This window comes from Aplidium turbinatum, chromosome 16 (assembly GCF_918807975.1).
Source record: "Aplidium turbinatum chromosome 16, kaAplTurb1.1, whole genome shotgun sequence".
Lineage (NCBI taxonomy): Eukaryota > Metazoa > Chordata > Ascidiacea > Aplousobranchia > Polyclinidae > Aplidium > Aplidium turbinatum.
The window spans coordinates 21,924,797-21,940,795 of NC_137487.1; the positions used below are offsets into that span (position 1 = coordinate 21,924,797).

At 41.1% G+C, this 15,999-nt stretch overlaps 1 protein-coding gene across 1 annotated transcript; it reads left to right on the forward strand.

Moving 5' to 3' along the window:
* The first annotated feature begins 6,955 nt into the window (after positions 1–6,955).
* Positions 6,956–14,591, forward strand: LOC145785325 (uncharacterized). Its single transcript, XM_082596985.1, has 4 exons — positions 6,956–7,028; positions 13,577–13,747; positions 13,904–14,056; positions 14,215–14,591. Exons 1-4 carry the CDS (start codon positions 6,956–6,958, stop codon positions 14,589–14,591), a joined length of 774 nt encoding a protein of 257 aa, XP_082453111.1.
* Positions 14,592–15,999: the final 1,408 nt, after the last annotated feature.

The window sequence follows — 15,999 nt, forward strand, 5'->3', positions numbered from 1 at the left end:
TCCTTGGTGGGATTGATGCAACAGATCAGGCATGTTCCTTGGTGGGTATGATGCAACAGATCAGGCCATGTTCCTTGGTGGGTTTGATGCAACAGATCAGGCTTGTTCCTTGGTGGGTTTGATGCAACAGATCAGGCCTGTTCCTTGGTGGGATTGATGCAACAGATCAGGCATGTTCCTTGGTGGGTTTGATGCAACAGATCAGGCATGTTCCTTGGTGGGTATGATGCAACAGATCAGGCATGTTCCTTGGTGGGTTTGATGCAACAGATCAGGCTTGTTCCTTGGTGGGTTTGATGCAACAGATCAGGCTTGTTCCTTGGTGGGTTTGATGCAACAGATCAGGCCTGTTCCTTGGTGGGTTTGATGCAACAGATCAGGCTTGTTCCTTGGTGGGTTTGATGCAACAGATCAGGCCTGTTCCTTGGTGGGATTGATGCAACAGATCAGGCATGTTCCTTGGTGGGTTTGATGCAACAGATCAGGCATGTTCCTTGGTGGGTATGATGCAACAGATCAGGCCATGTTCCTTGGTGGGTTTGATGCAACAGATCAGGCTTGTTCCTTGGTGGGTTTGATGCAACAGATCAGGCCTGTTCCTTGGTGGGTATGATGCAACAGATCAGGCCATGTTCCTTGGTGGGTTTGATGCAACAGATCAGGCATGTTCCTTGGTGGGTATGATGCAACAGATCAGGCCTGTTCCTTGGTGGGTTTGATGCAACAGATCAGGCATGTTCCTTGGTGGGATTGATGCAACAGATCAGGCATGTTCCTTGGTGGGTATGATGCAACAGATCAGGCATGTTCCTTGGTGGGTATGATGCAACAGATCAGGCTTGTTCCTTGGTGGGTATGATGCAACAGATCAGGCCATGTTCCTTGGTGGGTATGATGCAACAGATCAGGCCATGTTCCTTGGTGGGTTTGATGCAACAGATCAGGCTTGTTCCTTGGTGGGTTTGATGCAACAGATCAGGCCTGTTCCTTGGTGGGATTGATGCAACAGATCAGGCATGTTCCTTGGTGGGATTGATGCAACAGATCAGGCATGTTCCTTGGTGGGTATGATGCAACAGATCAGGCCATGTTCCTTGGTGGGTTTGATGCAACAGATCAGGCTTGTTCCTTGGTGGGTTTGATGCAACAGATCAGGCCTGTTCCTTGGTGGGATTGATGCAACAGATCAGGCATGTTCCTTGGTGGGATTGATGCAACAGATCAGGCATGTTCCTTGGTGGGTTTGATGCAACAGATCAGGCCTGTTCCTTGGTGGGTTTGATGCAACAGATCAGGCTTGTTCCTTGGTGGGTATGATGCAACAGATCAGGCATGTTCCTTGGTGGGTATGATGCAACAGATCAGGCTTGTTCCTTGGTGGGTATGATGCAACAGATCAGGCCATGTTCCTTGGTGGGTATGATGCAACAGATCAGGCCATGTTCCTTGGTGGGATTGATGCAACAGATCAGGCCATGTTCCTTGGTGGGTTTGATGCAACAGATCAGGCCATGTTCCTTGGTGGGATTGATGCAACAGATCAGGCTTGTTCCTTGGTGGGTTTGATGCAACAGATCAGGCATGTTCCTTGGTGGGTTTGATGCAACAGATCAGGCATGTTCCTTGGTGGGATTGATGCAACAGATCAGGCATGTTCCTTGGTGGGTTTGATGCAACAGATCAGGCCTGTTCCTTGGTGGGTTTGATGCAACAGATCAGGCTTGTTCCTTGGTGGGATTGATGCAACAGATCAGGCCATGTTCCTTGGTGGGATTGATGCAACAGATCAGGCCATGTTCCTTGGTGGGATTGATGCAACAGATCAGGCCTGTTCCTTGGTGGGATTGATGCAACAGATCAGGCCTGTTCCTTGGTGGGATTGATGCAACAGATCAGGCCTGTTCCTTGGTGGGATTGATGCAACAGATCAGGCCATGTTCCTTGGTGGGTTTGATGCAACAGATCAGGCTTGTTCCTTGGTGGGTTTGATGCAACAGATCAGGCCTGTTCCTTGGTGGGATTGATGCAACAGATCAGGCCTGTTCCTTGGTGGGATTGATGCAACAGATCAGGCCATGTTCCTTGGTGGGTTTGATGCAACAGATCAGGCATGTTCCTTGGTGGGTTTGATGCAACAGATCAGGCTTGTTCCTTGGTGGGATTGATGCAACAGTTTAGGCATGTTCCTTGGTGGGTTTGATCTTGAAGGTTTTCATGCGGTCGTGAAAGTAAAAACGAACCAAAAGAAACTGAAATGAGCTTTATGACGTCATGTCAAGTTACGTAATCAACGGCGATGTTTTGTTCAATGGTGACGCTATAACACAAATAAGTGCAACGCGGGGAAAAGTCGTCATTAACATCAGATGCCATGCTTATGACGTCACCAACTGCAATGTGCGATGCATCATAATTCAAGATGTACGCAACGTTTCATCAACTCGGGATATCTTAAAGCATATTTTTTATTACGTAATAATCACTTTAATGGATGATTGAAGTTGTAATAATTTAAGGTCAAAGGTCAGACACAATGTATTTCTTCCAAGTTATTAGCTCAATCTAGAGCATCATCGGCCGTAGAATCTCGTAATTCAATTGTTGTGACGCGTGCGTGACGTAATTAATACGTCGTTTTGTCATTCATGCCATGGAAACAATATGACTTGTCCTTTACATGACGTTCATGGCAATTAATTGGCGATAATAATACAATGTCGTACAAGCGCCAGGGTGTCTGTTCCTGAGGCAAGCTTTGGAATGCAGCGTTCCAGTGTGTTTTCAACACAGAATTGCTTTCGGATAGGGGGTTTTGTGAAGCACAATGCACGAATGCGACATTTCGAAGACCGACTTGTCGGCAGCCTCAGAACGGCACTATCGATACACAGCACGAATTGGCGCGCAAACAAAGAAGACCCTATTGTCAAATCGGTCCCTTTGCGTCCAGCGGCGTCCACGTCCTGCCTCTCCTTTTATTGCTTCGTCCAATGAAGCCAACCACCAAGAGATGACTTGACCCATGAACATTTTTGCATGAAAAACCTCACAATTGGAGCGGACAGCGCGCGAACGGCAATAAATGTGAGAGCAAAGTCCCTTCAAAACAACCACCCGCTTCTAGGGGGAGGGGATATTCTTTGTATGAACGTCACTTTAAAGTTGAAAATAGCGTTTATAATTTCCAACATTTCCATCTTCTTCTTGTGGAAGAGAAGACGATAATAATGTAACATCTGCATCTTCGACCGCACCTTCGACTAGTCCTCCAACTGCTCCTCTGACATTGAAATTCTTCAGTTTAAGAAAATGTTTTTAATCCGTTTATTTTCAACGCAAAAGAAACTTTGTAGCTGCAATGGCGCATGTAGCAATCCAGGCAAAGGAAAAGAAACCTCGTTTGGTTTCATGCTTGAGGATTATTAGCAAAGCAAAATAAATTGACCCAGGATTGTCAACGTAATAATTTGGAACGGTGTTTTTTCGCTACTTTCTTAAAATGTGCGATTCCCAATTATATAACTTTATTTCCTGCTGGCATCACGCCACTTTTTGTGTTTTTCGTTGACGTCATAATATCAGTTTAGTGATTTAAAAAAAATGATGAAGACAAATTCAGTGATGGACTAAATACACAAAAATCAAGATCCCATAAAACCAGAGAGTTCAGGCAAATGAGAAATCTCATTAATCAAAAGTGTTGGTCACCTACTTTTACTTGGGTGGGGATTAAAATTGTTTATTTATGTTATATCGGTTTCGTCGATATTCTAATGCAAAAGTCTTTGTTCTAAATATCAAACCAAAACCGGAACATATGATATTGATTCAGACTTTCTTTGAACTTTACAGTCATCACTGGTTGTCTTGGATCGTGGGTTACTTATTAATTGAACGCACAAAAACAAATTAAAATTCTTATCAATCCAATAACTCGAGAAAAGGACACCCGGCGCCGTTTAGGTTAATCCTATTAGTATTAGTCACGTGTTTGAACGGTTGTCAGATAAACCGGAAGTAAAGGACCGTGAGAAGATCAGGATATTCTATTTTGCATAAATAGTTCACTGGATCAAACTTTGTAAAACATTTGAAAGATCGATTTGACAAAGATTCCTTGAGAAACCGGAGCGTTCAACTATGAACTGAGCTGATTTGGGACCACAAGAAGCAATCGACTGTGAAAAAAGTACAAAAATTATCAAATAAAAATAGAAAAAAAGAAGATTGGCCGCGGGCCTGCAGTTGGACCACGCTGTTCATAAACTTCCCAAATATCCTTGTTACCGTTTAAGTTTCTGTTGTCTGAGAAAATAACAAAATGTGTGAATATATTACAACGCCAAATGTGTCGACATCGTTTGATAATTGTGCGATGTCGCTGCGGACGAGACACTCGCTTTGTGTTTATGCAACCCTGGTTCGACTCCCGACTTAAGCAAGTTGTTGAAAACAACGCTCAGCCATACCCAAGGTGCAATAGTTTGAGTGGGAGTTGTTGATGAAGGAAAGACAGCCGAGAAAAATAAACTGGCAACCTTACTTTTGTCAGCGCCGAAACCGTTAACCTAAGTTTGAGAATTTCATCTCAAATGCTTTAAATCGAGTATAATAAACATCGCTGACCATCTGAATGAGCAATGTTTTTAGTTACTATCTCACACAAGTTTACAATTACAACCTGGGGCGTCATTCTCTAGTCAACGTCTGCGCATCGTAGTTTGTTGCATGGAATATCTTCTTCTTTAGTGTCACACGGCCGTAGCCCAGAGCATCACGCAAGCTCTTGCTCTATCGTTGAACTCAGCTAAATCCTGTGTAGAGCACCTTGCTTTTAGGTCAGGCCATTCGAATAGATGTTGCATCGTTTGCTCCTGTCCGCATTTGCAACTTGTGCTCCCCATGGAATACCCCCAGCGTCTCGTCAAGAATATCAATGTGGCGCAAAGCGTTCCTTCTGTGGTGGATCATCCTGGGAAACATCGGTCGGTTAACGTGGAATATGTAAACAATCCACGGGACGTGACATCATAAACATTTGAAATCATGGACTGATGAGAAGTTTTTACTGAGTTAACTTATTAATCTCAAATCGTAAGCAACAAACTTTACACTAGGTCGGTGGTTCTCAAACACGCGGCCGCGAGAACTTTTGATGCGGCCAATGCATTTTTAAAGTTTGTAATAATTTACATTACAGGACATATGTTTTCTATAGATTTAGAAAGATAAAATTCACTTTAAAATTGCTCAAAAAATGTGAAAATACCCATCAAACTTCACTCGACTTTTTAGCGCTGCTGTCGCTCCATTTTATTGCGCGAGAGAAACTCGTATTGTTACATCACAATCACATCGCCTATTTACTTATTGTGTCGTTATCACAATATTAACCTTGGTATTTGCTAAAGTCACTTCTTCAAGGGTTTAGTTTTTCTGCGCTTTTTGAAAGTTGATTGCTAGATTTTTACTCTCCAGGTCTGTCGTTTCGTTTGCGTTATTTTTGCGTTCGTATACAACGTTTTTCCATCAGTGTTCTTACCACCCTCTTTATTGCGTTTTAACTGTGTTGCTTTGTTTGTTGACTTCTTAATATGTATTGCGGCCTACGGGTTAATTTACAAGTTTTTAAACTTGAGTTTGAGACCCTTGCACTGGATCCACCCATGCTGAAGTAAACTTGAAACATAATTGCGGTCATGAGCTCATTTCGAGGGATTGGTGTTATAGGTCAAATAGAACTGTTGGAAGATTTTCATGACATTATGTTTTCTCAACATTCGATTAACGTTTACTGCCGAAGGGTCACAGTACTCCATAAGCTCTTTCTTGCGTCATAATGCCTGCTAAGCTACTGACAATACGGAAACAATAAAAGCAATCTTTTTTTCATATCCGCGGATATTTTTTACCAATTAGAAAATCGACCGATTTCGATCGGATTATTTATTTCTGCTTTCATGGAACCAAAGGCAGATCCAGACAGTTAATAGGATGGCCCGTACACGTCAGCAACTAAAAGAGGAAATACACGAGTTTATAGGGTGGCCAGTTCTCTTAGGGGGGAATACACGACTGGATACAATAGCGTTGACAGAGGAGTCCAGGGGTACTTTTGGACCCGGGCCCGAGATAATGTTAGAGGCCTGAAATCTTTTCAAAGGGGCGGGGGGTAGGGCGAGAACCTGAAGAAATTACCGCGTATGTTATGGATATAAGTTAGTGCTTTTTTCTAAGAAATGTATTGATTTGGGGCTCAAAAATCTTTTTGGTAATAGGCCGAAATTATCCTTTGAACTGGCTTGACTGGACGTGATGGCCAGTTCTTACCAGTTTACGTTTACAATTTTTTCTAATGCGTCCTGTGTTCATTCATCACAACGGATGCTTAGAAATGGAACGGTGTAGTTTCATCAAGTTAATTTTTTTCTGAGAAACTTTGTAGGTTAAATATCTTGGTTGGTTTGAACCCTTGCAGTGACAATAAGCCTTTGATAAGTTATTTCTGGCAGTTTCACATAAGTTACTTATAGAGGCTTTGAACCTTCTGCGGTTACCAAGATTGGCAGAGTCACAAAGTGAAGTTTTCCGATTGTTAAAGAGAGAAAGAGAGACCTTTTATTTCGTCTGTTGCGAGAATAGTAGATACAAATATAAACAATGCGAATAAAAAAGCACCATAACAATCTAGATTGTTAAAGTGTTGTTGTTGGGGGATGTTGAGTGTTGTTGCCGGAGAGTGTTGCTTCCGCGAAATTATTTCGTCCATTAGATGCCGCTGAATGAAGAGCAGTCCTGAAATGCGTTAGTCAAGCGCACACATCGAGAACCGAACCAGCACTGCTTGATCTTGAGTAGCGCTTTAGCCACTGAGCTAACGGATCTTGTCATAACAAACTGTGAAATAAGCAAAGAGAATTAAAGCGCGCGGAAATAGAGAGTTTAAAATAACGCAATGGGAAATTTGAAGATTAAGGCTGTAAAGATGGCAACCTCAGCACACTGGCAACTTTTAAATCCTGATAAAGGTTGTCAGATTTTGATGACACTTTTGATTTCTGCTCTGCTCTGCCAGCAGGGCGCTTAATTATTTCTCCGGTTCTAAGAATATGCAGGCTAACTTAAAGTTACAATCTTCTTCTTCATCGTGTGTCACACGGCCGTAGCCCAGAGCATCACGCAGGCTCTTGCTCTATCGTTGAACTCAGCCAAATCCTGTGCAGAGCACCTTGCTTTTAGGTCAGGGCATTCGAGTAGATGTTGCATCGTTTGCTCCTGTCCGCATTTGCAACTTGTGCTCCCCATGGAATACCCCCAGTGTCTCATCAAGGTTTTACACCTGCCAATACCAGTTCTTAAGCGGTTGAGGCATCGCCAATACTTCCACGGTTCACGTTTTCCGGAGGAAGACTCTCCATGGGTGTGAGCTCCATATTGGCCAATGTCGGTCCGGCTGCCAGTCCCTCCTGCCATAGTTGAACCCGCACATTGGCGGCGACATCGTCTTGACCTAATGGGACAACTGAAGCAAGGAAACTTTTTCTTGACTTCAGACGCCTGTGTGCTGGAGTTTGGCCATACAGTGGGTGTCTCAAATCTATGTCCTGATAAGATCTTTCCTTTCTGCTGGTCACGCTTCTTCTGATGTTGGGGGGAGCAATTCCAGACAGAATGTGCAGCGACGTGATGTTGGTTTGAGACAGCCTGTAATCAGACGGCAGCTTTGGTTCAATATGGGGTCAATTTTCTTGGCATGTGCTGAGCGTTCCCACACTGGGCAAGCATATTCTGCAACCGAATAGCATAAGGCTAAAGCAGTTGACCGTATTGTGTCAGGGAGGGCACCCCAATCAGAGTTTCCGAGTTTTTGCAAAATATTATTTCCAGAAGCCACCTTAGCTCTTACAAAGTTACAATAAGGTGCCAAACATAGTAACGGTACCGGTAGGCTACCGTATTTCAACATTTCTTTTTTGAAATTGCACAAGAAAATAAACAAAAATGGCCAGACTTAAAAACCCAATTGTTTACCACCAACTCAGTGGCCAATGACCAGGGCCGGATTTAGAGGGGCAGAGGGTGCAGGTGCACCGGGCCCCCGTTTTAAAGGGGACCCTCCCGACGTGGAAGAAATGTGATTTTGTGTTGTTTTTATTCTTTTAGCCTTTGAAGTTTCTGCAAAATGCTGTGCAGTGCAGTGCTGGCTTAATGCTACTGTAGACGTAGAGGTGGTTTTTCGTGCCAAATGTGCGAAAAAAAAATTTTGCACGGGACGCCCCTATCTCTTCTCTCTCTCACGTTTGTCTCAGCTGAACCGGGAAGTTCATGGAAAAGTGCGTGACGCGACAATTTATCGAAGGACAATTTATCGAACGACAGTTAATCGAACGACAGTTTATCGAACGACAGTTTATCGAACGACAGTTTATCGAAAGACAGTTTATCTAACGACAATTCATTGAAATGATAGTTCATCGACCGACTGTTTATCGAAACGACAGTTTATCGAACGACGAAGCACATTATGCAATGGAATACTCAGGGGTTAGGGGCTAGGGGTTAAGGGTTGGGGTTAGAGGTTAAGAGTTAGGGTTAGGAGGGAGTGGTTAGGGGTTAGGGTTAGGAATTAAGGGTTAGGGGTTAGGGTTAGGTTTTAGGTTAGGGATTAGATTTTCGATTAACTGTCGTTCGATAAATTGTCGTGCGGTGAACAGTCGTTTCGATAAACAGTCGTTCGATTAATTGTCGTTCGATAAACTGTCGTTTCGATAAACTGTCGTTCGATCAATAGTCGTTCGATAAACTGTCGTTCGATAAACTGTCGTAGTACCGGAAAAGCGTTGGTGACAAAAGGTTATGTAGCGGACGCGGCAGTCAACACGCGCGCTGATATACAGCCGTCAATGAGGACGGCGACATTCCTGAGCATAACTGGCGAGGAATGACCGGGACACGAAGTCGTCTTCTCTACTGCCTTGTTTATCGACTGAACTTAACAGAATAATGCTTGATCACAAGTAGAGTTCTTCAAGGCTGCGTTATTTATTAACTCGACTTCTAACTTCCGAAGAACAGAATCCAAACACACCAAAAAATAGACACCAAACGATTAATAACTCTACCACCAAAACTTAGTTCAGCATACTGGCGTACTACATTATTAACTTCATTACTAAGGAAAGAACTTTAATTAACTTCGAATTGAAGAACTTCGTTTTCACTTTCATTTACAATTGCATCTTGGTTACAAAGAGAATTCTACATATTACATCTGGAATCCTAGTTTCATAGTTACATTTTACAGGTTACATCCTACAAGCTACTTTCTACAAGCCACATCTTTGATTACAACATCTATATCAGGGATCATAGTTTCAGTTTGTTGAAAAGAACTCTAGTTTTGATTGGAAAGGCGCAGCCACAAGCATCGCAAATTCTACACGCGACCATATAACGCAACACAACAGTAGATCTACGTGTCGATGAAACAGTAGCGTAGCCAGGAACTTTGAAAGGGATGGGGTTGAGGACCCAGCGGCGGGGGGTTTGGGGGGCTTCCCCCAGAAATTTTTGAAAAATTACTTTGAATTTTGTGCATTCTGAGACCAATTTCAATAAAAATGTGGGTACGAATATTCCTGTAAAATGGTGCTGTCTGGTAGCATAGCAAAAGGATAAGATCATGTTTTCTTCGGCATTTTTCGGAAATAAAGCTAAGTCTCTGTGTTTTCTTGTTGCTAATTCCTGGCTGAGATGTTTGAATGTTTGGTATTGGCAAAACTCGCTCTTTTAATGCAATTTTGTTTAAAACTAGGCAATTTTTTATTAGATTGAAAGCATCATTCTCAATATCGTGACGTCACACTCGTGCCAAGGGGGGGGGGGGTTGTAACCCCCACCCCCCCCCCCCCCCCCTTGGCTAAGCCACGGCGATGAAGTACAGTAGAAATGCGATTCAGGCATAGTGCAAAAATTGATTACAAGACTGCATTCCGAGAGCACGCGGTATTTGTTAAATGGAGAGGAAGGCTCTAGAATCTGACTTGACGTCAGTGAAGTGACGCGCGTTACGTCAGAGAAAATAGCTCTCGAGCGCCACAGTTAGGCTACGTTGGCGACCGTAGAGAAATGGCTGAAGTGAGGAAGTTGTAGCGGATAGTATATAATTTAGCTTATACGCCCATACCAGCTGTGGAAGCTTAAGCTACAGCGACATTCCGAGCGCATTGATCGCAGGGAATGATCGAGAACAACGTCTAGACTTCTATGCTTTTATTGTAACTCAGAAAGGAACTTCACGTCACCATATAACTTAGGAGGTTGCAACCATCTTGATTATAATCGAACACAATTCAAATCACCACAACCATACTGGGCCATGGCTTAGATCTCAGCAAAAAGAACTTGGTTAAAAATTGAACATACTAGAAATTATATCACTACTGGACCAAACCTGGTCTTCCAATCTCACCAGAATAACATCTCTACTGCACCAAAAATTATACTCGACCAAGCATGGTCTTCCAATCGTACCAAAAATTATACTATTACTGTCTGTTGAATTGAAGGCCAGAACGCGATATACATAGACTAGTCGCTGAGGAATCAGGCATCTGTAGGCTATCCAGTGGTGCCGGCAGGGGGGGCAGGCGGGGCAGCTGTCCCCCAAATGTTTTGGGCATTTTTTTTTTAATACATATTAATATATTTTTTTTTATATTTGGATCCCAACCTCAAGTAAGTCAACTCAAGTTGCAAGGGGGGGGGGGGGGGAGGTAAAGGCTCTCTCTTTAAAAAAAAGTATGGAAAACCAGGATGACTAAATTGTACAGTAGATAAAAAGATTTTCTACAGAAGCAAAGATAGCCTATAGACTTTTTAAAGTTTTAACTAACGTCACATTGATGTAGAAAAATAACAACCTGTTAAATTTTTGATACCTCACACTCCCATGACTTCTTCCGCGCGCATTTTGGCATTGGTTGCTTGCAGTGATTCTTTCTCTTAAACAAAACGTTGTGTTTCAGCCGTTTTGAGTTGTTTCTTAACTTGTAAAGGAGACTCAATTTCTCCAATATTTATCATTTATGTTTCTTCTTTAATCTCAGCAGAGTATAAAACTTGTAAAAGTTTTTCATCCATACGATGTCATGAATGAAATTATATCTCAAATCGGCGTAATGACGTGACATCATCTAAACATTTTACCGAATAATAAATTAACAAATTCGATCGTCAAAAGTGGTTTGGTGGTGGTAAATATTACGTAATGAAAAAAATGTGATAAGGTTGGAAGACATTACGTCATGTATTTTCAATACAAATATGAAGTTTAAAATTTATTCTTTTGTTCATAGTCATAACAACCACTAACCAACCTTCAAAGCGGTACTACAAAGAACAATTTTCGATAAGGGGGGCATCAAGAATAAGTCGACATGACTTTTAACCCTTAGAAGGTTGGGCTCCTGGAGTCTTGCTCAGTTTGGGGGGGAAGCTGTCAATTCTTCTTATGCTTTAGGAGTGATATCTCTGTTATTTTGGCACGGTTTCAAAATTTGGGATTCACTTTGCAAAATTATTCACGCTGAGCATATCCGAAAATTAAAACTATGTGAATTTTAGAACTGCTCATATACGTTGAAATGTTGAGGTCACTTATGAGTGTAATTTGTAGCGTGAGTTTACACATTATTTTTTGGTAGAGGAATGAAGAACGTGCATAGTCATGTTGTGATTAATTTTTTTTACATTATTTTACATACAGCCAATGCCCTTCACGCTGTGAAACAGTTAGGATTAACGAGACATAGGCCAAATTAATTACTTTCATCCAGCTGGTGGGAAAATGTTTCACAATAGAATATGAAATATTTCAGAGGATGTGCTGAGAAATGCCTTATATCTTTCCATTTATAACCTTTATTTGCTCAAAATGTCAGCTCAATAGAGGTGAATAAAAGTTAGGAAAAGTCAAGAAATCTCGTAGTCGCAGCTTCAGTGGTTTTAGAGATACAACTGTTGATAACTTACAAAAAAGTTGAATTGACAGCCCCCCCAAACTTCAAAGGGTTTGCATTGAGTCAACAGATCTATGCCTTAAGGTTTACGTCAGCTCCGTAGATCAGTAAAATATAAGGTTGTCATCTTCAGTGCAACAAGACCATTGATTGATTGGTTTAGTGAGGATTCGTAGTCCCATTGCTTTCATTTTGAGTGATCATACTGATTTTCAATTTATTCCTACAAGACGTTACGTAATAAAAAAATATATCACTAAGGTTGGAAGACATTACGTCATGTCTTTTCAATTCAAAATAAAGTTCAAAATTTATTCTTTTGTTTATAGTCGTAATCCTTCTTCAAAGCGGTAATAGCCTACAAAGAACAATTTTCGATAAGGGGGGCATCAAGAATATGTCGACATGACTTTTAAGGTTTACGTCAACTCCGGAGATCAGTAAAATATAAGGTTCTCATTATCGTGATTGTAAGCCGCGGGAAATTTTTTCTCTAAAAAACAGATTCCCGGGAAGCTAAACATTTTTTCCAGCCCTGGTAGAAAACAAGAGAAATTAAATAATATACCACTGTCTTGCATGTCTTGCACCAGTGGCGTAGCCAAGGGAGAGGGTTTGGGGGTTTCAACCTTTCAAATTAAATTTACGGATGTTAATACAGTATTTACAAGAAAAGTTTTAGCCTATGATGTAATTTCTCGTCAAACTGTGCAAGGATGCAAGCCATCTGCAACTGCTGAGATCGCTTGTTCGATCTAGATTAACATCTAAACAGCTATTCGTTAGCCTATACAAAACTTGAATATATCAGAAATAGCCTAAAGTAACTTCATTGTCTCAAAGCTTTTTGTTTGACACTCATCAAGATGTATGACCTCTATGACGTTCATTTTCTAAACTTTGGGTTGACTTCAGAGCATAAAAGTTAGTGACTTACAGGAATAAGATTGTTTTTTGAATCAACCAAGGAGAAAATTGATAAATAATAAAACTGTAATAATCTCGCAAAAAAAAAGCAATCAACCTATGTCTCTAAAACAAAGTTTTCCTAATTTTAAACGAAACTGCATTACAAGAGCGAGTTTTGCCAATACCAAACATTCAAATATCTCAGTCTGGAATTAGCAACAAGAAAACATAGAGATTTAGCTATATTTCCAAAAAATGCCGAAGAAAACATGATCTTATCCTTTTGCTATGCCACCGGACAGCACCATTTTACAGAAATATTCATACCCACAATTTTGTTGAAAATGCTCTCAGAATGCACCAAACTGAAAGTAATTTTTCCAAATTTTCTGGGGGTGACCCCCAGACCCCCCCGCCGCTATGTGTCGCCTTTGGCGAACGCGTCATCGGGCTTCGATGACGCGTTGACCACAATATCTACTGCCAGTGCACGTATTTACGATTATACGACATTATGTTCCGCCCAGGACCGTAACCTCGTCAGTTTGGCCCCCATTGCAACAGTGCAACACATCCAATAATTGTCCAGTAAAGACTCGTGCGACGCTTCTATTGTTTCTTCATTGCTCAGAGGTAATCCTTTTCAGGCACTGATACTGGAAGTGCTGCTGCAACATCTTCCAGCAATGATCCTGGAATTGCACTTCCTACAGTCTCAAGTAGTAGTTCACAGCACACACCCGGTGACGTCTTGTCGACCGTTGATACCAGTGCGATTATGATGCAGACACCGTCCAGTTCTATTCAGTCTTTTACAAGTATGTGCTGTTTCTGAAACATTCATTTCTGATTAGTTGTTTTTTTTTCTTGCATTGCATAATGCACTATGTTTATTAATTTTTTATAAAAACGTTGAAATAGTGATGTTTTCTACGTTGTAGCTTATATTCGATTCTCGTTGTGTTTATTAACAGATGATGCAGGATCAATTAAATTTCCACCGAAGATGATGAAACGTGGCAGGCCAAAAGGAGCTGGATTGACAGTCATTGGGTTACCACGCAAGAGACAAAAAAAGAGCGGACCAATTCCATTCAGACTGAAGTCGTCTTTTCAGAAAGAAGCAGGTTTGTTGCATTTATGTTTGTGTGACTTCATTTTTGTTATAGCCTACGTTAGTTTAAAAAACTACACTTTGACTTCTGTGGGCCTGCCTAGCCGATAGGCTACGTCAAAGCGTACGTAGGCTACATCAAACAAAGTCACCCATGGTCATATTTTTCAGCAATACTCAGTTGGTTTGTCGATTCTGAGGTAATAGAAGAGGTCTTGCGTCCATTCAGCGATCGACTGATCGAAGAAAATGAAATTGAAACATTGCCCGAAAGAATTCCAATGAAGTGTTTAGATGAAAACATTGCCATTGCTTCTGTGCGAAGACATTTTTCTTTTGACGGTTGGAAGTTGATGGAGAACCTACTGACCACTTTGCGAAATAAAGGCCGCTGGTTGTGCACCTCCTGTTTTTTAAATCTTGATGCAGGCGACAGCATCATGTGCGACTCGTGTCTGGATTGGCACCATCTGAAATGTCTTGGTAGAACAATGCCGCCAAAAACGAAGTCTTGGTTCTGCAGGAAATGCAATCTTATGGAGAAGTGACATTGAATGTTCAGGTGATACCATAGATGGTGATACTGCAATCTCGCTTTGTCAATCAAACCAAGGATATGTAAACCGTGACCTACGAAAAGACTTATTGGCCTTGACGCGTTATGCTTGAAACTTGTAACATTTGATAGAAATCGTTTCTTCAATGGTCCTCACATAAAACGCTAACGATGTGTTCTTGAATGACTAATGAGTCCAATCCTGGCATTAAAAGTTCTGATTCATTTAGGACATTTAACATTCTTTGGGAGAGCTGGCTGAAAGTCATGGACTAGTACAGGTTTGTAATGTAGTTGCTGCAATATACTACGGTCCAACAAGACCTTCAACAGTTCACCAATATTCAACTATTTTACTGTTTCCAACTTCACACAATTAGTATATGTTGAACTCTTTCATAGCAAATGGTGGTACAGAACTTGAAAATAGCAAGTAAAAGGTAGCTCGAAGCTGCAGTTTTTTTTTTGACTGACTCATCAGGAGCTGTCATCAGAATAAAACAAACCTAAATGTGGTGAAATAGTCTATTTATAGTAGAAGGAAAGAAGAAAAACTGGAGCTTCAAACTATCAGCTACCTTATACTCGCTAAATCCAGATTTGTTGCATGTGTGTAGTATTTACATTTCTTCACTGTAATCTTAGGCTATGGCATAAATGCTTTGATTTCTTACGGCAAAAAATGGGTGATGAAGATCCATAAGTTTATAACAATAAAAAATCAATTGTTTATTGTTGAAGTGATTGGCTTCAGTTGAAGATGCCATGAGATCCATTGAAGAGTACGAAGCAAATGCAGGAACGAAGCTTGTTGTTCAGAAACGAGCATAGGCTACGGTGCCATGTTAATATTGATTTTTAACATCCTGTCATTGTAATTCACTAGTGTAATAAGTGTTGATATTCATACTACAATAATAAGCCTTTTCTTTGTTGACAAAGATTCTGAAAAGGTTTCTGCAAAGCACAGTGTTTTCACCAAAGTGGAGGTTAGGCATCATAAAAGAGGAAACGGTTTACTAACTGCAAAAAATGCTATAAACATATGTAAATGTGTTCTGTTTCATCAACTTTTCATCTCGTTTCTTAAAGACACGCAGTTTTCAGGTGTAAAAGCTTTGTTGATTCAAAGTGACCTAGCCTACTTCACTGACCTCTTTTGTATTTTTTCCATCTAGTTTGCCAAATCCATACGCCTATGTGGTGTTATTGATTGGACCAAGTGACATGTCCAGCGGTAACCAAAGGCAGGGTTTGGGTCACAACCAATGTTTGTTTTGAGACAATTTATTTTTTACCATATTCACGTAGTAGGCTTGGTGGTTTTCAATGTTACGTAGCCTACAGTACCGTATATTATTTCTGTAGGCTGCTATCATAAGATGAAAATTTAGTTGATT

Coding starts and splice junctions, on each gene's coding strand:
- LOC145785325 (XM_082596985.1), top strand. CDS start 6,956: ATGGGAAATTTGAAGATTAAGGCTGTAAAGATGGCAACCTCAGCACAC. Junction 13,748..13,903: donor TTCTATTCAGTCTTTTACAA/GTATGTGCTGTT, acceptor GTTTATTAACAG/ATGATGCAGGATCAATTAAA. Junction 14,057..14,214: donor GTCTTTTCAGAAAGAAGCAG/GTTTGTTGCATT, acceptor CATATTTTTCAG/CAATACTCAGTTGGTTTGTC.